The sequence below is a fragment of the Anomalospiza imberbis genome, chromosome 2 (genome assembly GCF_031753505.1).
Source record: "Anomalospiza imberbis isolate Cuckoo-Finch-1a 21T00152 chromosome 2, ASM3175350v1, whole genome shotgun sequence".
Classification (NCBI taxonomy): Eukaryota; Metazoa; Chordata; class Aves; order Passeriformes; family Viduidae; genus Anomalospiza; species Anomalospiza imberbis.
In genome coordinates, this window is record NC_089682.1 from 85492217 (window position 1) to 85514009 (window position 21793).

The 21793-nt window shown below is 45.1% G+C and overlaps 1 protein-coding gene across 4 annotated transcripts in view; it reads left to right on the top strand.

The window, feature by feature from the left end:
- Positions 1-510: 510 nt before the first annotated feature.
- LCP1 (lymphocyte cytosolic protein 1) overlaps positions 511-21793 on the top strand; it is a 48893-nt gene continuing 27610 nt past the window's right edge. For 2 of the 4 annotated variants that reach the window (XM_068182184.1, XM_068182179.1), the window contains exon 1: positions 1877-1955. In XM_068182184.1, the coding sequence (XP_068038285.1) occupies positions 1892-1955 (64 nt within the window). In that variant the 5' untranslated portion in view covers positions 1877-1891. Of the gene's footprint in view, positions 619-1876; positions 1956-19806; positions 20010-21793 lie in introns of those variants that run through there. The other 2 variants (XM_068182183.1, XM_068182181.1) reach the window with 2 other exon arrangements.

Below are 21793 nucleotides of genomic sequence, written 5' to 3' on the forward strand. Positions count from 1 at the left end.
TGTAGTTACTGCCATAGGTGCGATTTAGTTCAAGGCACCAGGCAGCTGAGCCACCAAGACTCATCAGTGCTGCAGATGGGAGAACAGAAAACTCATAGTAGGGAAACTGAGCGTGGTGAAGGATGCAGGAGCAAAGGAAAGATGTGTCTGTCATGAACCCTACCAGGTTGCTCCTACTCTGGGAGGAGAGCAAAGTCAGGGTCTGAAGGAGGGGAAAAACAATTCCCACCAAATATGTGGATCAAAAGAAACCTGGATACAGCTGAACTCTACTCTAACCATGCACAAGCACCAGGAACTTTCTGCTGCACAGTATCAAAACCGGGCTAACACTGATGAGGAGAAAGCACCCGTCCTGTGTACCAGCTTAGAGCAGAGCCCCTTACAGAGGTACCCTTTAGCGGCGCATTTCACCGAGCAATGCAGTGACTGCCCAGTGTCACACACCAGGCTGGCCTTGGGGACGAGCCCCGTGCAGGGGCGTGTCCGGGGCGTGTCCACAGGGGCTGGGCGGGGCACGGGCGGCGGCGCCGGTGGGAGCGGGCGGAGGGGCTGCGGCTGCGGGAGCGCGCCCGCCCCCCGGCCCGGCATCGCCTGTTGCTGCGCCGCTCCTCGCTGGTAACTATCCTCTGTAATTGTGGTTCTGGATGGACGAGGTGGTGATGGTGGTCCTTATTAGTATTGTTATTTTTATAATTGCTATTATTGTTATTATTTCCCCCTCGGTGCTCACGAAGAAAAGATTAAAGTTGCTATGAAGCAGACTCCTCCGGGAGCAGTTACCGCTCTTTCGGGGGGAGCGGGCGGGGGGGCGCGGTAGGGACCGGGAAGCTGTGCGGGCATCCCGGGATGACGCTGCCGGCGGCGGGGAGCGGTGCGGGCATCCCGGGATGACGCTGCCGGCTGCGGGGAGCGGTGCGGGCGTCCCGGGATGACCCTGCCGGCTGCGGGGAGCGGTGCGGGCATCCCGGGATGACGCTGCCGGCGGCGGGGAGCGATGCGGGAGTCCCGGGATGACGCTGCCGGCGGCGGGGAGCGGTGCGGGAGTCCCGGGATGACGCTGCCGGCGGCGGGGAGCGGTGCGGGAGTCCCGGGATGACCCTGCCGGCTGCGGGGAGCGGTGCGGGAGTCCCGGGATGACGCTGCCGGCGGCGGGGAGCGGTGCGGGCGTCCCGGGATGACGCTGCCGGCGGCGGGGAGCGGTGCGGGGATGCCGGCGGGGCCCGGCCGGGGCCGCACGGGGTGCGGGGGAGCTGAGGCGGCGGGCGCGGTGCGGAGCCGTGCCCGGGGAGCGGGGGAAGCGGGGCTCTGCTCTCGGTGTCACGCTGTGCCCCAGCACAGCAGTGCTGCTGACTGTGCTGGATGGGATAGCAGGTGTAAAGCTGGTGCTTCTTCATGCGAACCAGGTCGAGCTGAGCCAAACCTTTTCAAATTAATCTCGGCTATATAATTACTTTGAGAAATAGGCCCAGCACCACAGTCCTGATTCGAGCAAGATTTGATGCAGTGTGATAGAAATTTTAGCTGGGTACCAAGTCTTTTGAGAGCAACTGACAAATGAGGGATAGGGCAAAGAGAGAGACAGGAGTGGGCAGGGGTGAGGGTGGGCTGCTGAAGTGGAGGCAGTTTAGCATCTCTGATAACTGAAAATGTTCTCTTGAGGTTGTATTTAGGGACTGATGAGTAGTGAACTGAACACAGTCTGCATCTGTGTTCTGTGAACACTGATCACCCACCGCAGTTTTCTCTGTCAAAGAATGCTTGGCTCATAACATTTTATCTTAGTATTTATTTTTTAAATTCAATTTGTCCACAGGGTCCCACTAAAGATAACTCCTTTATAGCTGTTATAGTTTTGAAAATTTCTGAAGGGCACTTCCTGTGCCTTACAATGGATATGAAGAAGCTGGTTTGCATGTTGCAGATGACTCTGCTGTTTGTCTCCTCCCTGCAAGGTTAGCATTTCCCTACCAGGCTGGCAGCAATCAATTTCCCTCTTTCCTCTGCTTCTCTCCTTCTTTTGCATGTATTCCACTGCATAAAGTGAGTGGAATAGGCTAAGGGGAAAATTTGGATGTCTTTCCTCCAAAGAAGCTGCGTAAATGAAATTAAAGGCATGGCTGCAACGCGCATAATAGGTACCAGAGAGGGATTATTTAATACACCAAAGCATGTACATTTTTCTTTATGTAATCGTCATTCAAGGATCAATACAGTGCCCGAGTGATTTATTTCATCATTGGCTTTTGTGCTTAGCGGTGCGAGGTTGAAAGGAAAACGTCACCACAAACAAATACAGCACATTATCTGTGTGCCATGTGGAACCACGGGCTCTCCCTTGCTGGGCTGTGAGCTCTTTTGGGCAGGAGTAGCAATGCTGTGTCTGCACCATGGAGCTGCCCTCCCCTGGGTGGTGCTTGGGGCTGGGGTGACACCTCATGTGCCACCCTGACACCCCTGTCTCTGGGAGGTTCATGTTTGCCTTTGGGTTTGGAGTTAGGGTGCAGCTGGGGTGAGCATCCAAACCTGGGGGCCCAGGCACACTCCTGAGCGCGCTGGTCAGATGTAGGTGCATGCTCTGAAGATGACAGCCTCGGGAAGGCTAACAGGATACCCAGAGGGTACACAGAGTTCTCCTACTAAAACATTTTGTATGTGTTCCTGCCATTGACAGTGAAATACTGGGTTGCAGATTTCCCTTGGAGGTAAATGTGGAATTGAATACAGGAAGTTGACTTAGGCTTCCTTTCCTGAGGAACATTTGCATCCTATATTTACAAGGAGGATTAAATTTTGCTCTTATATGGATTTCTGGCCAAACATTTCCAGGCTGCTGTGGGATTGGATTTTTTCTCCTTTCAGATGAGGAATAAGGTGGCCTTTGTGTCTGCAGGATCAAAGCCTGTCTTTTTTGTTCCAGCATAAAAGATAATTAAAAGAGCTGCGCTTAAACCACGATCTCACTCAAAGGCTTGTGTGAGTTTTCCCTGGTGGGAAAGGAGCCCTTTTCCACTTTGTCTTCCAGAACCTTCCTACAGTGATGGCAAGGACCATGACAGCAGGTGGATGATGGCAGTGCCATCTCAGCAGGAGTCTGGTGTGACAAGACACATGGGAGGGTGTGTGGCCTGGTCCCCAGCAGTCTCTGTCATTGATCTGCACTGGAGATCTGTCTTGGGTGACTGGTGGGATGCTGCTGCTGCCATCAGCTGCTTCCAAAGTGACTCCCTGTATTCCTCTAACAATTGTTAATATGTAGTAAGTGTGAATAAGAGCACCAATAGCAGCTGTCCAGCAACGGAGTGTGCTGTACACATTATTCTTTCTCCCTCACAGCTCAACACCATCTCCATGATGGACCTGCAATTCCTGAATTTTCTCATGTGCAACACACACTTCAGGTAGCCCTTGATAAAAATGAAGTCCTTAGAAAACACTTGCCCTCTAATTATCCATTCAAATTCAGAGGAAGAAGCAGTGACAAGGGAACATGGACAGGATTTTGTGGGAGAACATGCTTGGAGATCAAAGGGAGAAACTCAGAGCAGAACGTTTTTTGTTTCTCCACAAGCACATGTGTAACCTGTACTACTGCTAAGTAATCAGATTTATTTATTTATTTAATACATAACCTGCAGGTTTTTCTCAGGAAGATACAATCATACATCGAAAACTATAGTCTCTTCCTTGCTATTGGAGAATCCACTTTTTAGTTTTGAGGGATGGATGCAGTAAGTACCAATTGTAACAGTGTGGGTTACCAAAATGGAATGAATTTCACCCAGAAGCTCGGACCATGCTGCTAGTGTTCCTGCTGACCTTTAGCAGTGGCAACATAGGGAGCACTTGCCTGAAAGATTCACAAATAGGCAACAGTGTTACAAGTTGGACTCAAAGGATGGATTTCTGAATTTATTGGACTCTGCAAAGAAAACATACTTCTTTTCTCTCCGTTTTTTGCTTTTATCAGGCTCTCCCTGTGCTGCCTGTAGGAAGAGCCCCTGACCCAGCCAAGAGCCCTGACATTGGTCCCACTGCATATAGGCTTTAAAGTCTGAGTGGAATGGGGACTAGTCCTGATGTATGCATCTGCAGCCTGTGGGCTTCCTCTTTTCCTTTCTCCCTTACCTTGTAACCTGGCGACTCTGAGTATTTGCAGTGCATTCATTTCCTTCTCACTTACAAGAAGACCTCTAGTCCATTTATTTCTTATAGGAAGAAAGAAGACCACTTAATCAGCATTTTAAATAAACCCCAATTTGTATTTTAATCTGTTTTAGTCATATTTAATCTGTTTCTATTTTGAACATGTTATACTTGTTTTTCCCCTAGGGTTTTACTCTGAATCAATATTTAATGTATTTGCCTAGTTTAAAATTGATGTGTCTTTGTTGGTTTTCATTATTGAACCTTCAATATTTACTCTTTCTTTCCTGTTGTGACATTTTGGCACTAGTAGTCCTTTATTAGATTGTGACTGTACGCTCTTGACTACTGCTGTTTCAGGAAGCCACTGAGGTTGTTTGCAGGGCTTTTTCTTTAAAGAAAGTCTCAGAAGAAGGTCAACACATCTCATTCTGCTCTTGCAAGCCCTTTCCTGCAGAAAGTGGACCATTTTAACTGGGAACACTCATAGGAATGAGCTAAGTAAGCATGCATTTACATCAGAAAAGTTCCCTTCCTTGTAGCATTGAATTTTAATGTGATCCACTGAGTATGAGGTTTGGGTAGATGAACTCCAAAGTTTCAATCCCACCTACATATACACAGTCTTTTCTTCTCAGTGTATTTCAACTGTGTACCACATGATGGAAAAACATGGTTAAAACTCAAGTGTCAAAATATCTGGGGAGAATTATGTGGCAGCACATTTAACATTTGCATCACATTTTAATCGGCAAGTCCAAAAGCTTTTGGAAAAGGAGGTCAGCGTTGTTCTGGGATTGATTTTCCCAAAGATAAAGCACTGTAAGTGCAGTGGTAAAAATATTTGTTTCCAAGACCTGAGTACTTTGCAAAATGTGTTTGTTCCTCTAGACAGAAATAGCCATATTTCTTATAATAGTGGAATTTCTTTCCTCATTATAGTTCCTGTCACCATGCTGTTATGTTGCCTAACCTTGAAATGAAAGCAGTTTTGTTAACTTTTTACAAATGCTCGTTGCCATGTTGGGATTGAATTGCCTATCCCTCTCAGGGCAGATAAAAAACCCCAAAAAGTTTCATTTTCTTGTGTGTACTAGTAAAAGGGAGCCAGTGTGCTGGGTAAAAGAGGAATTGAGAGGGAAAAATATCTGAAAAAGAAGCCAGTTACTGACTTTTTTTTTTTGTTGTTGTTGTTTTAATAGTTTTATATGGTCATCATTTTAGGTAACAAGGAAACAAAGCCCAGTGTCTGCTCTTAAGCAGAAGTTTCAAGCTGAGTCACTGAAAACATATCTTAAAATAGTATCTTTAGGAGCAACTTCTGTGTTTCATGATTATGTGAAGAAACATGAGAACATTCTCTGATTTTTTAATAAAAGGTCCTAAATGATTGACTTTAGGAAGTTGTCAATGTAATTTTTCTTTTGCTTATTGGAAGAACTCAAAATATGAGATTTCAATGTATATCACAGACAAATTCTTCTTTGCATTTACAAAAAAACTAACCAATTTATGTCTTAAGTCAAAATCTCTTAATAAACTAAACATCTTTTACCTAACTTTTAAATTCAGAAGCATCTGTATTAAGCATCAGCAAACTCTTCTAGAATTTTTACCCTGTTGTTTTCTATACAGTCCTTGTTTGCATGACATTCTGTAAAAGGACAATTTTTTCTCTCCTTCCCCTCCCCATACGTGTGCTGTGTTTTTGTACAGGTGGGTGTCATGAGTTCACTCTTCCATTTCTTCACCTGTGTATCCAGGTCAGAGTTTTCAAAGGAAAACTTAGATTTCAGATTACCTGGCTTAATCTTATTTCACCCAGGGTTAGAGAAAACAGCAAAGGAACACAGCATAAGTGGAATTAGCTTGGATTACATTTTGCAATCACAGTGAGTCCACTTGCATGTTAGTGACTTGGTCAGCTTGGCTCTAATGAGCAAAGTTAGAAGTGTGATTAACACAGGAAGTGCGAGCAGGGACATGCAATGAGCAGCAACACCAGTTCATTTTTTTTGGCCTATGAATTAAAATGAAGTCATTTATGTGTTCTTAAAAAAAAAAAACCCTAGTTTCCCCTAACAGCTCTTATCTTGGACCCAACTCATCAGGAGGAGTCCTCACTGACTGATCTGCTGTAAGGCTAGGCAGAATAACTCCTGGCTCCTCTTGCCAAAAAGAGAAAAAATCCCAGGGAAGTATCCCACTCACCTATGCAAAGGTACACAAAGCCAAATGTCTTGTCCAGGTGTCTGGTGGGGCTGTCCCTCCAAAGAAGCCATCTCTGACTGTGGGAACAGGCTCCCCTGTACATGTGGGGGGGTGGGGGGGATACCTGAGGTGCCATCAATTGATAATCCTGGGGGCATCTGCTGCCTAGGAAGTGTTGCAGTAATAACATGGAATCACATGGACAGATGATACCAGCGGGAAATGAGGCAGAAAAAGGACCACCATACTGCTCCCTTCCTGATGAGGAGAGGGTGATACCCACTGAAGGTCTCCCGTGCTCATGAAAGAATGTGTCTCAGAACCATTGTCAAGCTTTAAAAAGCTTTTATTTAAAAACAAGCTGTCTTTGAATGTGTGTGTCAGTAGGAAGCCTGGGGTTTGGGTAGTATTGAGGTGCCAGTATGCATAGGGCATTTGGGACAAATAATTTAAAAATTCCTGCAAGAGAAAAGTACTATTTTGCACAGTTTGCTTCTTGATAATGGTAAGTGCTTTACACAATGAGGTGGTTATCAGTTTTTTATTCTTATATTGCAAACACAGCTCTTATATTTTCTGTTTGCTTCAGAGAGATTGCTAGGTCATAAAAGAGATACCAAAGAAGAGATACTTCCCAGAAAATGAGGAAGAGATTTATAGTCAATTAGAGAGAGAAAATGTCCTTACCAGAGATCCCTTAGACCTACCTTCAGTCTCCTGTAAGTTACAGGATAGATGACACTTTTTACTTCTGGTTTCTACTATCAGAAGGAATCAAAATATTTGTTAATATGAATCACATTTTTTAAAACAAATTGCATCCTTCTCCTTCCTTCTTTTCATTTTGGGCATTCATTCAGTTAAAAAGGCAGTGCAGTCTTAATATTGTGATATACCAACGAGCCCCAGTAATTTTGTGTGAATGCTATACACTTAGATGAAAAATCAACTTTTCAAGCAAATCCAAAAGTAGCCTTTAGATGAAAGCTGTCATTTTACACTGGTTGTCAGATAACACTTGCTTGCTGCAAAGTTGTGAGTGCCCAAGTATTTGCCTGTGTATGCAGTTCTTGTTTAAATCCCAATGTCCCAACTTTGTCAACCTCCCCGTTCAGAATTACATGCCCAAGATAGACAAGAAGGTCAGAAGAGGAACAACCAACCAATAGTTAGAGTTAGGCTTCTACTTCAAACAGTGAAAGGTCTCTTGTGGACAAATGTTTTAGAAATATGTATCTCTTTTTTTTAAATTTTTTATTATTTTTTGGATGGGAGAAGTAGAATAGATAAATTGGCAGCAGCTCAGTTGAGCTAGCGTCTTTAAGTAAATTCAGTTTTTTATCCGAATCTCAGAATTTCTGCACTACTGTGCCTCCATTGTCTACATGCACATAATTAAATGTGTCCTTGCAACCAATGATAACCAGAAATCCTAGTAGCTGACCACCATGTATCTGCCATGTATTTATCCTCTTATCCTTCCTCTCAGAGACTTTCTTGTAGTGGGATGTGCGGGCTCCCTTGTGTTGACCCAGGTGCACAGAATCTATGCAGTAGCATTGTCCCAGAAATTGTGGGCAGAATCATGGAATACTTTGGGTTGGAACAGACATTTAAACATCATCTAGTTCCAACCTCCCTGCTATGGGCAGGGACACCTTCCACTAGACCAGGTTGCTCAAAGCCCCATCCAGCCTGGCCTGGAACACTGCCAGGGATGGGGCATGCACAGCTTCTCTGGGCACCTTATGCCAGGGCCACACCACCCTTGCAGTAATTAATCTCTTCCTAATATCTACTCTAAACCCATCCTCTTTCATCTTAAAGCATGCCGTTGTGAAAATTTCTTCCCCAGCTGTCTTGTAAGCCCCTTTAAGTGCTGGGAGGCTGCTACAAAGTCTCCTTGGAGCCTTCTCTTCTCCAAGCTGAACAACCCCAATTCTTCATAGGAGAGGTGCTCCAGCTCTCTGATCTTCTGTGTGGCCATCCTCTGGATTTGCTCCTGCAGGTTCATGTCCTAATGTAGGGGTCCCAGCTCCAGAGCTGAAGCAGCACAGGTAGGGGACTCATAACAGTGGAGTAGAGGGGGAGTATCACCTCCCTTGGTGCTTCTTTTGATGCAAACCACAAGCACATGGCCTTTGCTTAAACATCAACTTATTTTGCAAGGGCAGGTAGGAAGACCTGCTGAAAAGATTATCCTTTGGTAAAAGCTGGGGTTTGAGAGTGCAGGTGTGCTGCAGAATGCACCTGTGTGCTGGAAAGGGAGGCCATGAAGTTTTGATGCCAGGCTGCAGAGCAGCTGGTGCAGGGGATCTCAGTAAATGCACAATAATTTCTTTCTCATTCATGAGTCTCATCTCTTGCACTCACTGGAGGAGCACACCCTTGGGCATAGGGTAGCTGTAGCATCATGATTCTCGTGCCAGCTGTCCTCACAGTGCTGTGTCCAGAAATTAACTTGGCAAAGGCATCCCTGGGCTTTAAGCAGAGAATGCTCACGGTTCTGGAATCCCACTGGGCTATGGAAGTACACTTTTACAATCAAAGACAACAGCTCTTCAGCAATGAAGGAAACAAAGGTTGCAACATACAGCTGAGACTACTGTAGAAATGTGAACAAAACCTAAATCTAGTCTTTGCAAAGGCACCTGCAAACCCTCTTGTTTAAATGGGATTTGCAAGCCAGAGTGTGCCCTGTGGAGCTGGGGATACATTACAGTGTCAGTGTGCTGCTCAGGAGCACACTGGGTCTTCCTTCTCTGGGGAAGGAGTCAGGAAGAGATGGGTGTGTGGGGGATTGTTGCAAGCCATCAGAGCCTGACCCCGGCTTTTCTTCCTCTTCCTGTTGCAATTGCAGGAACAGCTCACATGCACAGGAGAGAGGGGAACCAGGCAAACTGATGGGATTTTCTTTACCTGGCTCTGCTATAGTTCAGTGTTTCTGTCCAGTGTTTCTGACAGCTAAAATGGATATTTCATTACACAACTAGTCAGTCATGTAATATATAATGCTGTGAAGAGCTGAAGAACATACCTAGTTAAACCTAAACTTAGATACTTTCCAGACTAATGCTTAGAAAAGGATTTAGAGTTCCTGTCCTGTCAGAAACTCATTGCTGTTTATGTGAAGCTCATAACTTACCAGGTGGGCAAAGACACAGCAGTGCCTGAAGGAGCATTAAACAAGAAAAAGCAAGCTTAACCAGCAGACAGACTGCTCCTGCCACTCTTGACCCTGAACCCTCTTTCTCTTGAGATATTTGATGATTTGTGCTAATTTTTTATCTCAGTTCACCCCTCCTCTGTGCCTTACCTTTAGCCCTGGCTAGCAAAGTGGATTGAAATAAAAACTAAGGATGCTGCTTCCTTTTCCTCCATGCTTTGCAGCTCTCTGAATGATAGTGGTAGAGCAAGCCATTCTTCTGTCTCTTATGTCTGATTTCTCTTACCTGCCTTCTCTCTGTCATCTGGCAGAGTGCAAGACCTTTGGGAAATCTATCTTTCTTCTCCTCCGTCTTTCTTCAGTTCCTGGAACCACAGTGCCTGGAATCTCCGGGATCTTTTGTAGAAATCAGCTATAGGCAAAGAGAGGATAGAAAGATGTGAAAGAAAAGCTGAGCACCCAGGAGCATTCTGGAAAAAAAATTCTCAGCTGCATTACACATTCCTCTATGCTTGATGTTCCAGGGCGAGTGGCCAGCTCTTCAAAGTGGGTGAGGTCATTTTCACCCTCAAGCAGCAATGTGGCTTCCTGTACCTGGTCCCAAGTTTTGGGGTGGACTCCTCAGCCAGTCTGTGCATATTGCCCATGGCAGTGCTTGCCAGGTGCTTCAGTGGGAACGTGGCCAGTAGAATGGGACTGAGGCAATCCCAGCCCCAGGCTCCCTGCATGCCCATGTCTTGTCCTTGGCACAGCTCCAGCTGCCTGGCCAGGGACAGGAATGGTGGCCACGCCTCAGTTGTCCATTCAGGCCAGTTGTCCACTTACAGGTCATGACCTACAGGTCACATTGGCCAGTGGTATTTCCTTCATCTTCAATGTGTCCAGGGTCTAAATCTTTGTTGTTTGGGAACAGCTGAGCTCAGAGTTGATGGAGTTTGCCATTCATTGCATGAAGCATGGATAAATATCCAGGAAGGGGCTAAACAGATCTGCCTGAGCTCATCTCCAAAGCTATACTGCTCGCTCACTCAGCTGTACAATGAGGAATGGAAACTGGGCAGCAAAGCCAAGTGGGGATAGTGACACTGTCCCTTTTGGGGTTTTGGTTTAGGAGTTGGTCTGTGTGCACCTGTTCACTTCTGGTCAGTGAGTGCCTGGGAAAGTGGACTTCACTGATGGCTTGGGGGTGACCTGCAGAGATGCTGTGCTCTGTGCATTTATTTAGTGGGATGCAGAGATGAGTAGGGCCAAACATTTGCTCCTTGTGCCTTGCTTCTTGTGCTGTTTATACAGGGGATTTTTGGGCAACTGTCTGGAACAGTTTGGGTTTTTTTCCATGCTTTGTGACAGCAAAGAAGGCAAAGTGACTACTGTGTGTGTCACTTGGATAGCACAGGGCTTTTCTCCTGGAAGGCCTTGGTTTCTAAATTCCTGACACCACCCACCCACCCACACACACCCACACCCACACACCCACACAAGATCAATACAGATGTGGAGTTTTTGTTTGCTACTGAATTGTTTAACATTTCAGTTTCCCCCCGTGCCTCTTGAACGCTTTGTCAAACGAGCAATTAATGTTTGGTTCAAGTTTGTCTTTTAGATAACACTCCAGCTAAAGTTTTGTTCTGTTTTTCAAGAGCAGTCCTTTAGCGGCTCTTTTGAGTCTTCTGGCATTTGAAAACACACCTGATGTCTTTGCGTCATTAGCTTTCAGTGTGCATTGGCCACAGCAGCACAGAAAACGGAGCAGTGAGAATACAGAAACAAGGAACTCCTCTGCTTGTCTGTGGATGTGCTCTGCCTGTTCTCTCATGGTGCAGGCAGCTCCTGGATGATACCCACAGGGAGCAACACAAGCAGCATCTCTGGGATCAAACTCATGCACCTGATATGTGTCTGACACTTCACCGTGGTACTTGCTTTCGAGCAGTGGATCTCCCATCTCTCTGTGTTCCCTCAAAAATCTTTCACTTCTAGCAGTGAGCAAAATTACAGTTTGGTCTTCTCTTTTGTAACATGTGACTTCTGTAGGATTTCTAACTTAACAACTATCCCAATATCAAGGGTCTTCCTGACTATATTCTTAGTCAGGTGCTAAACATGTTGTTTGTTAAAACTTGTTCAGACTGCCTCAAATTTTTCTCAGTTGTGTCTTGGCCACCATGGCTGTCAAAGCCTGGCTGCTGCTCTAGAGAGACACTTTGATAATAGGAGCATGCCTTTGGGTGGATACCCTTCAGTTGCCTTGCAGGGATTTTGTATTCACATCTCTTCCAGCCTTATCTCAGTGATCTTCCAAGAAATATCAATGCTGACCAGTAGGAGAGGAAGATGTTTGACCAGGAAGATGAATTTTAAAAGAACAAACCAAAAAATCAAGGAAAAGCTTCTTTTTGCTGGCTTGAGATAATCAACGCCGATACTGAGAATATAAAGGAAGCATAACTGGATTTTATAGTGGCAACTATAATCAGTGGTTTTCAGTGCTAGAGGGGGCAGTGTTTCCCCCTTCCAAAGCCTTTTCCTCTTATATTTTTATGTGTCATGGAAGAGATTAATCCCAAATACAAGCTCTGACTCAGAAGTCTATTTAATCACTAAGTAAAAATATTACGAGAACTAGATTTGTTCACATTCCTTTACAAAAATATAGATAACAGCTAAGAGTTTGTTGGATTCAGGGCCCTTGTGAAAAGCCTGACCTCAGATCACAGAATAACAGAATAATAGAATCACAGATTGGAAAAAACCCTTAAGATAACATTAAGTTCAATGGGAAACCAAGCACTGTCAAGTCCACCATTAAACCATGTCCTTGAGTGCTACATCTACACATCTTTTAAATACCTCCAGGGATGGGGACTCAACCACTTCCCTAGGCAGCCTACTCCTGCCTAGGGAAGAAATTTTTCCTAATAACAATATGAACTACCCCTGGCACAACCAGAGGCCACTTACTCTTGTCCTGTCAGTTGTTACTTGGAAGAAGAGGCTGACCCCAGCCTGGCTACAGCCTCTTTTCAGACAGTTATTGACAGATCCCTCCTGTGTTTGATTTCCAAATGATGCCAACACCAGAGAAAACCCTCTTTTTTTTTTTGCAAAAAATACTTTTTTTTTTTTTTTTGGTCTTCTTACAGCTTCAGTAGATGCAGGGCATGTTCCTTCTGAGCAAAAGGCTGACACCCAGCACAGGGCATGGACAACCTAGTGCTGGCTTTCACCCTTCACCTGCAGGAGGATGACAGGTCCCCCGATGCAGCTTCAGAAGCAGGACTGGCTCTGCAAACACAAGCATGGCAAGGCTGGAAAAAAAAACCCTTCTGTTTGGTGGTGCAGGGGGAAATATTTTTTTTTGGATGTGCTGTAGAAACCCAGCAAGTTCCTTCTGTGTTATGCAAAATTTCCCCTCCTGACAGGAACTAATAACTGCTTGTAAGTGTTTCTGGGCAGCAGTTCCAGTGCAAAACTTGGGCCCCAGGCTTGCATGTGAGAGGCTGCAAACAAGAAGTGGAGATTCTGATCTGAGCACAGTTACAAATTTTATGAGGAATGCTGGCTTCAAAGCTTGAGAGCAAGCAAGCAGAAACTTCCAGGGTAGGAGTGAGAAATGACAAGACGTAGATGGAAAAGCAGGGGAAAAAAAGGAGAAAATGTGTAAAGGAAAAAATGAGATAATAAAGGGAAACATGCCAAAGAAAGAGGAAGGCATACAAGAATATAGCTTTTTAAAAAGCTGAGAAGAAAAAGAAGAAAACTAAGGTAAGCACAGAGCAGACAGCCTGGGATGTAACATTTCTAACATTTAGAAACCTATAAAGTTAGAACATAATGATAGAGTTTTCAAGGAGACACATATGTGAGTGAACCCATGTGCACATGACATTTTGTTCAGTCCTACAGGTATTTGTGTGCAAATTTTCATCTAGATCCAAAGGAAATTGAATTATTGTTTTCTTGGCAAAAAGCGGCCTGCTGTTCAGGAGAGCAGTGTAATTTATAATTGTGGGTTTTTTTCTCCTGCCATGGTTTGCAGCAGAAGACAGGTACTTGAAATTCTGGCAGTGGGTTGGCAGTGCCCGAGTTTGCAGCAGAACAGCTTTGTCTTGGCTGCGACAGCCACGCTGCACAGGGCAGGGGCCCTGGGAAAGCCCATTCTTCTACTGTGTCAAAGCTGACAGTGGTTCACTCACCAAAAACTTAGTGAGATTGAAGCTGAAAGTACATGAGAAGGTTGGTTAACCATGAGTCAGCTTCTGCCAAATGAGATTCTCAAAAATCATTACTTTGTGGCCTCACAGTTTTGCAAAAATAACTGGCATAACAAGTGTAATTAAAAATAAAATATTTTTTAGCTATCAGTTTCTCATGGTTTTTACTCCTGTAAGCCTCTGGCCAGCTGCCCCACCAAAGTCACATTTTCATGTATTTCCTTCCATCATAAAGTCAAATTATTTCCTGAAAGAAACCCAGGAAAACTAGGAAACACATTGAACTGAGCTAGGGTCCTCACCAAGACACTGGTTGTGTTTTGTAGGACTGCTAAAACAGGATAGACAGTATTGTTGCAACAGCCTCCATGAATGACATGTCTAGACCCATATCCGTCTGGGAATGGGTTTATCAGCTGGAAGAGTCACTGCCAATCTCTGCTGGAACTGTGGGACTTGCACGCTTTCCTGGGAGAGCCTTGGGGGTGTGCCCTTCTCCCACTGCAGCCAGACCTGGGAGCTGACAGTGGCCAGGCTTCTCCAGCCTCTTCTTGTCACCCTCTCACCAAGTAAAACCTAAGATTAGCTTATGTGCTGTTATTAATATTTCACTACTACTCCTCTTTGCAGCAAATGGATGGTTTTGATCAATAATTCATGGCTGGGTGTAGCCTATTAAATTTGAAGTGTGGTGTATGCTTTCCTGTTATTTATTTATCATTGTTTTTATTTTACAGGGTGTTTTTTCCCCTGCTATTTCATTTTTCACTTGCTTAAATGCCTCTCCTACAAAGTTCAGACCGCTTGCAGGAAATTAATCTTGTGCCTTATGACTTTTAAGTAAGACTAAGCTCTCTGCAAGGGCCTGAGACTGAGCCACAAGGAAAACTTTCAGACCCACTCAGTCACTTCAGTGCAGAAGATCTCTTTGAAACACATGATCTGGGGAATTTGGCAACAAATCTAACTGCTCAAAGCTCATCCGTGGCCTCAAGAGCTGTCTGCTTTTTGTTTCACAAGGATATTTGGCTACTTCTGCTGAGGGAACAACTTGCTCCAAGACCAGCGATCAGGCATTGCCCTGTTCCTTCCTTTGCCAGTGGGGGTTGTTCTATTGGACCCAGTCTGAACACAGGTTTTGGGGAGTGTAAATCTTCCTGGGCTGGTTGCAGGTTGTATCCCCTAGTTAGAAGTGGCCTTCTGCTTTGTTTTGTGAAAACAGTCTACTCATAGGTTATTTGATTTTTGTGGCTTATTTTGATTCATGAATAAGACAGATGGTAGTGAAACTGAAATAAAGATTTCCTTAGAAGACTCTAAGACAGGTTACAGAGTATAGGGCTTGGAAACAGAAAGCTGCAGAAGCATGTGAAATCATAAACCAGTCTCCCAGCCTAGCTTTAACAGGCCACTATCCTCCTGGTCATTCCTGTGCCCTGATCCAGGGGAAAGCATGAGGTTTGGAGAGCTGCTGATCTGAGAATTACCCTACCAAAATCATGCTTTTCAGTATGACAGAACCTTTTTCTACGTTCCTCTTTCTCCAGCCTTGCCAGTATGCAAGCCTTGGTGTCCCTCCCTGACCAAGCATAAACGTCTTGTTGCTGATGAGCACTGGAGGCTGCCATATTTGCTGTGTGGCACAGGCTTCCCTTCATTCACACCTGTGTGCTTGGCACGGGCCATCACCCTACACCCTTCCTCTCCTCTCCTCTCCTCTCCTCTCCTCTCCTCTCCTCTCCTCTCCTCTCCTCTCCTCTCCTCTCCTCTCCTCTCCTCTCCTCTCCTCTCCTCTCCTCTCCTCTCCTCTCCTCTCCTCTCCTCTCCTCTCCTCTCCTCTCCTCTCCTCTCCTCTCCTCTCCTCTCCTCTCCTCTCCTCTCCTCTCCTCTCCTCTCCTCTCCTCTCCTCTCCTCTCCTCTCCTCTCCTCTCCTCTCCTCTCCTCTCCTCTCCTCTCCTCTCCTCTCCTCTCCTCTCCTCTCCTCTCCTCTCCTCTCCTCTCCTCTCCTCTCCCATGCAGGGTGCCACTGGGAATGCCCACACCAGAAGCCCTCAGGGTTTGGTTGGTGAGTCCTGCCATGGACTGTGGTGGTTCAATGGGGTCAGAGACCAGGTTTCTCAGGGAGAGAGGGCACAGTGGCAGACTCCAGCTGGAGGCAAAGCTCTGGCAGGTGTAGACCTGCCCCCCTCTTTCCTGCATGAACAGATTTAGACAAAGAATGAGATGCTCTTGTTGCACCAAGAGGTATTTCATGGTATCGTGATTCCACCCCCAACAGACCCCAGTATCCATTGTGACAAGTTGTGACAAGTTCAATGGGATCACCCAGCATTGCTTTGCATTTCAAGGCTTTTTCTGGCATATATAATGCAGGAGGAATACAGTGTAAAAGGCTGAGTTTCATATGCATTCTGTGAAGCCCCAGTCTGTAGTATTCTCTCTCCTGCAGAGATCACAGGTGGCATTTCAGGGTACACTGCTAACACAGACCCAGCAGTGGGTCAAATTACCAACTGGCACCTGAGCACATGCCATCAGAGTAATGACTCCTGCTTCACAAAGACTCATTTACCTTTCAACAGCATTGAGGTTCTCAGGGTGCATATTCAGAGGCAGTTCAGTGCCTAAATGGTTACAGTGGTTACAGGAAGTGTCACTGACTTTCACAGGAACAAAGACAGAGTCACAAAATAAAGGTGCAACTCAGACTGTAGTGGAAATTAGATTGGGTCCTCTGTACTTACATATGAGCAAGATATTATTTGTTAAAAAGAGGTAATTTAAAAATAATTTCCATTATTTTGATTTACCCTAGTTTTTCATGGACCAGGATGTTCCCCTCAAATTGTGCTGTCATTAAGTGAAAGACACTTTGCAAGGTCCACAAGAAGCTTTCATTCAGCTTGGAAGATCTGTGCTGCAGTCCCCACTCTGCTCCCTACCATGTTCTTCCCATCCCAGGATGTGGTCTACAACCTGTGACCATATCAGCTGTGTCGAGGAAGACATTGAATGTGATTTTGCAAAAGAAAGGCTTTTGGAGAGAGTAATTTCCTGAAGCAGAAGCGGCCTGCAGGAAGGCAAAGTTCTTGGGAGATTGTGGTGGGCAGTTGAAAATGTGAGCGCCAGAGGTGGGTGTGCCAGGAAAGGCCACCACAGGAATACAGTGCCCTAGTGCCCATAAGGAAACCACTGACCTACAGCAGACCCCAGCTCCCTCCTCAGCTGGGGATCCCTGCAAGTCCCCTCCTGGCTGCTGGAACACAGCGCTGCCAAGTCAGATGAAGCTGCTGGACCTCTTCTTGGGCAGATGCCCCAGATCCTTCAAATATAATTCCTATTCGTTGGTGGAAGTGGGATTACTGGTTCCTGCATGCTTTTTGGGTTGTCACTTACTTTGCTAAGAAACATCCAAGCCTCGTGGCAGGAGAACACAGGCACTTTCTGCCTTCCCAAGGCTCCCCAAGGCACCTGGGGGTAAAGGGGAGGAAGGTGAGAGCCTGTTGGCAGGTGAGGAGGTTGAAGTGGAAGTGCTCTGTCACTCAGAGCTGTGGGGCTGGCTCAGGAGCAGAGGCAAGGAGGAGATAACTCGTGGAAGGGTTTGAAGCCTGTGGTGACACAGTCTGGCCGATCTGCAGTGAAGCGTGTCTGCATTACTCAGGCAGCAGGATGGGAGTGTCAGCACAGCCAAAAGTACTTGGAAAGAAAGGCCCTTCAGGCACAGGCACAATAAGGGGCGAGACTTTTGAAGTGTTGTAGTGGTGACAACAGCAGGGAAAAGATTGGTTCTGATGTTTTCAGCTGTGTATCAGGGACATGGTCTGTTAACAATTATAGTCCTTCGTCTGCAAGTGATTGAACACAGTGCATGTTAATTCATGGTAATTAATTTATAGACAATCATCTTTGATATTTCCTAATGTCTTTTCCTGTAATTGGAGGACCACCTCTCCTTTAACTTTTTTTATGCACATAAATCTCAAAGCAGCTGCATTGATATTTTGGCCTTAACACTGAAGCTGTAGGTCAAGTGTATTGTTTTTCCGAGGTGGGACAGTAATGGATATTTAACTCAGTCCCACAGCACAGCCTGTCCTAACACCAGCTGGCCTGTTCCTAGCCATAAGCATATTTTGTGGCAAAATGCACGCTATTTATAGAGTTACAATTCAACACTCTTCTAGGAAACCAGTCCTCTAGTAATAGCCTGCAGTATCCTGCCCTGTTTAAGAAATTACTTTAGAGAGATCATTCTCATGGAATCCTACATTGTCAGCAATAACATAAACGTCCACACACAGGTACAAGTTAACCAGGTGCAGGTAGGAGATAACTATCGCACTGTCCCACTGAAATGTGTTTCAGTGCTGCCCAGTAAAATTGCTATGTGTGTGACGCTTCAAGGAGGCACAATGCAGGGTTTAAATAGTGTGTCATGACAGGGCTTTGGCTGGGGTTGTATCTAAAGACTACCTAAGTTTAATAATATTTGGTGAGACAGCATTATTAGCTATACAGTGACAATACAGCAGCTCTTGAAATGAGGCAGAAAAAGGGATTCACGATCCACATGGCAAATATATTTTTTGTTTATGTCTGCCTCATAAGTCCATCATACTTTAAATCTTATCCTTGCTGTCCTTGTATTTCCAAGCTTGTTTGAACAATTCTTTAACACAGCTGGTGCCTATGGGATGTGCTGGTATCTAATCAATGCTGAGGACACAGTGTTGAGCTCAGTCTAGGTCACACAAATATAAAATACCACACGGCATGGTGGACACTCTGAGTTGCTCCCCTACTTTCTGCATAAGCTGTTACAACTCTAGAGAGGGTGCTAAGAGTGTTAAGCAAACTTATCTGGTAAGGAAACACCCAGCCCAGTTTCCCTGTGCAAATAGGATGTTAGATTTAGAGCACACATCCCTTTGGTGCTCTCTTCCTTATCTCAGAAAAGACATTGCAGCATTTAATGGGATGTCATGGAGACCAACAAAAGTAATTTAGGATTTGGAAAAGGTCTGTAAGAAAAAAGCTGGGACAAACCATCAGGCTGGTGTAAAATATCCTAGAAAACAAATAAGAGCTGTGGCACAGCCTATCAAATAATCAAATATTATAGAGGAAGTATTTTTAAAATAGAAGTGAGTAATCAAAAATGCCTGGAAAGTGTTTCAACATACCTCTGAATAGAGCAAATGTATGCTGATTCAAGGATGGATCTTAATTATGGAGATTTGTTAATGAAAGGGCTTCCTTGAATCTCTTTACAACAGCATGTAGATCATGGTCTGGTGAATGACAGCTTTTTCTTTAAAGACATACAATTTGGTAATTTTTTTCACTTGCCTCTTTTCATAGGTAAAAGTCAGAACAGAAGTTTTTGAAAAAGCTGAAGGATGATTCTTTAGCCTGTGGAAAGTGGCAGGAATCTTGCTGTTAAGGCAGGACATTTCTTAAAATCCCAGTGGGACTGATTAATAACTTTTCTCTCTTGATGTGGAGCACAACAGATCAGAGAACAGGGACAGAGGGCTCAACTTGTTCAGCCTGGAGAGAAGAATGCTGAGAGGGATCTTGGCATCTACACCAACCTAATGAGAGCTTATGGAGAAGATGGAGCCAGCCTTTTGTCAGCAGTAAACACTGATAATGAAAAGGTCACAAGTTGCATCAAAGGAAATTCCAACCACTTGCATGGAAAAAGTTTTCACAGGGAGGGCAGTCAAAAGTTGGCAAAGGTTGCATGGCGATGCTGAGGAGTTTCCATGCCTGGTGACTCTGCCCCAGCCTGGCCTGGCAGCCAGCCCTGCCTGGTGGATGAGGTGTCACTGCAGACCTTGCTGTTCCGGGCCTCAAATGTGGCTACCCTTACCAGTGAAGAGAGGAAGTGTTTTGAGTGTATGTGTGCTCTGTGAACAAGAGCGGTAGTGAGAGGAAAGCAAAGCAGTGAGTGGCCCTTATTGGAGGAGAACTGAGGTGAAGAGGTAGAGACCAGAGAATGCTTCGTTTCCTTATAAAGACAAAAATCTATTGCACTATGGGGTTTTGTCACCACTCACTTCCCTCTCCGGCTCAGTCGTGGGCTTGCACTCTTGGGCTTGCCTAGTTGCACTGCAGAAAAGGAAGAGTTTCCTTGTCTGCAGTGACAACTGCTTTGCAGTTCCTCCACCCTACAAGACGTTTGGTTTATTTAAGAAGTTCTGCCCTTTCCGTTGAATTTGCAGCCGCTGAGCTCTTCGTTGCTCTGACCCACTGCTTGAGCACGGGAGGTAAGATCACAGCATCTGGTGGTTTTTTGACAAGCTGCTCTCACCGAGGACCCCAGCAGTTTAACTGCACAGGAAATTGTGGCTGCCGTGAAAAAACAGAGCAGGTTCTGTATTAGCGTGAAGCATTTTCCAGTAGTCTTGTGCATGGCATCTCTGCTGACCTTCAGGAAAGTGTTTGATAGATTTAATTTGGCAGAGTGGTTTTTAGCTGAGTAGAATGGTAGTCTTGGCGTTGGCATTGGCGTGGAAGGGCATGATAAAGTAGGAAGCCATTTAGATTGCAGACTGGATCCATGTAAGAAGGTAATTTTAATTTCAGTGATGAAAAATACTGATTTATAAGTATCATGTATTTTGGCTCGTAGTGCTTACAATGTAATCTGCTGGCTGTTAGGACATTTATATCAGGTTTTTAGAAATGTAATTTTACTTTCCAGTGGATAAATAAAATTGATTCATGATAGAGCCTGCTTGCAATAGGGACTTCTGCTTTTAAAATAGTAACATGGGGTGGTCCTAACATTATATTTACCTTTTAAGATCTTGACTGGTGAATCTGGTCAGGCTTGTCCCTTGCCTTCTTTGGGATGTCAGCTCAGGCCCTAGATGAATTATGAGTTGCAAATATCTACAGATATTTTAGGTGGTAGTATTGTGACCAGGAGCCTCCAGGCTTAACTGTCTTCTCTGTAAGAGCAGTAGCCTTGCTGCTTTTGTCATATAGTGATTTCCTCGGCACATGGATTTGGTTTGAACATTGGAACTTTAGGTCTTTGTTATCACAACCAAAGTCACAGACCAGGCTGGCTGACTGATCTCGTACTGCTACAGGTGTCAGGTGAAGATAATCTCTAGCAAATGCAGCTGGCTGCTCAGCAGATGGGGTTTGGTCATCTGGCTAAAAGCAGATCATACCCTGACACCTCTCCTGTAGAGAAACTCCAGCATGTTTCTCCTTCCTCCCCTCTTGTCTGCCCACAGGAGCAGTCTGGCCTCTTGAGCTGGGGAAGCTCTCATGGCTACACAGGAGATGTGGAAACCCCCTCTGTGGTGGGAAACTCCACCCAGAGAAGTGATGTTAGAGCCAGGGGGGACTGGGAAGTACCTGCCTGCTTGCTGGTAACATGAGTGGGAGTTTCTGCTTCCATCCTGACCATAAGGTCCAGATTTACTTAGCTCAGAAGCTGAAGGTCGAAAAAGGGATGTATTATCTTACTGGGTTTGAATCTGCTTCCCCAGCTGGACTGGACTGTCTGCTTGGACTGAATATTATTATGGTTCTAAAATGTTTATACTTAAATAAATCTAGTGGTGTTGCTCTTCTCTTGCTCACAGAACCTGCCACACACTCCATTGTCTTATATTTTGCTGTCAATGTTTTTGACCCCGTTTCTTTCTGATTTCAGTCATGAACAGCTTAAAACAGCTGTGTAGCTTGGAGAGGAGTTATCTTGATGGAGAACCTACTGTAAAAGTCATTACCATATGTTTTTTATAAAGCATGAAAAAACTAGGAAGAGAATGAGTGAAGGGGAAGGAAGGAAATGGGGGAGATCAGGGGAGTACAGTGCATTCAGAAATGTAGCTCATTTTCATGCCTAGCCCCTTCATGCAAAACAGCAGACTCCAGCGAAATGCTGATGCAAAATGTAAAATATTTATCAAAATGAAAAATACTTAGGAAAAATTCTGAAACAGTATCTAGGTGCTGCAGGATGGAGTACAGGAGGGTCTGTTGGATGCTCTGTGCATTTCTGCCGTTATCCAAGGGAAAAGCTGTAGGA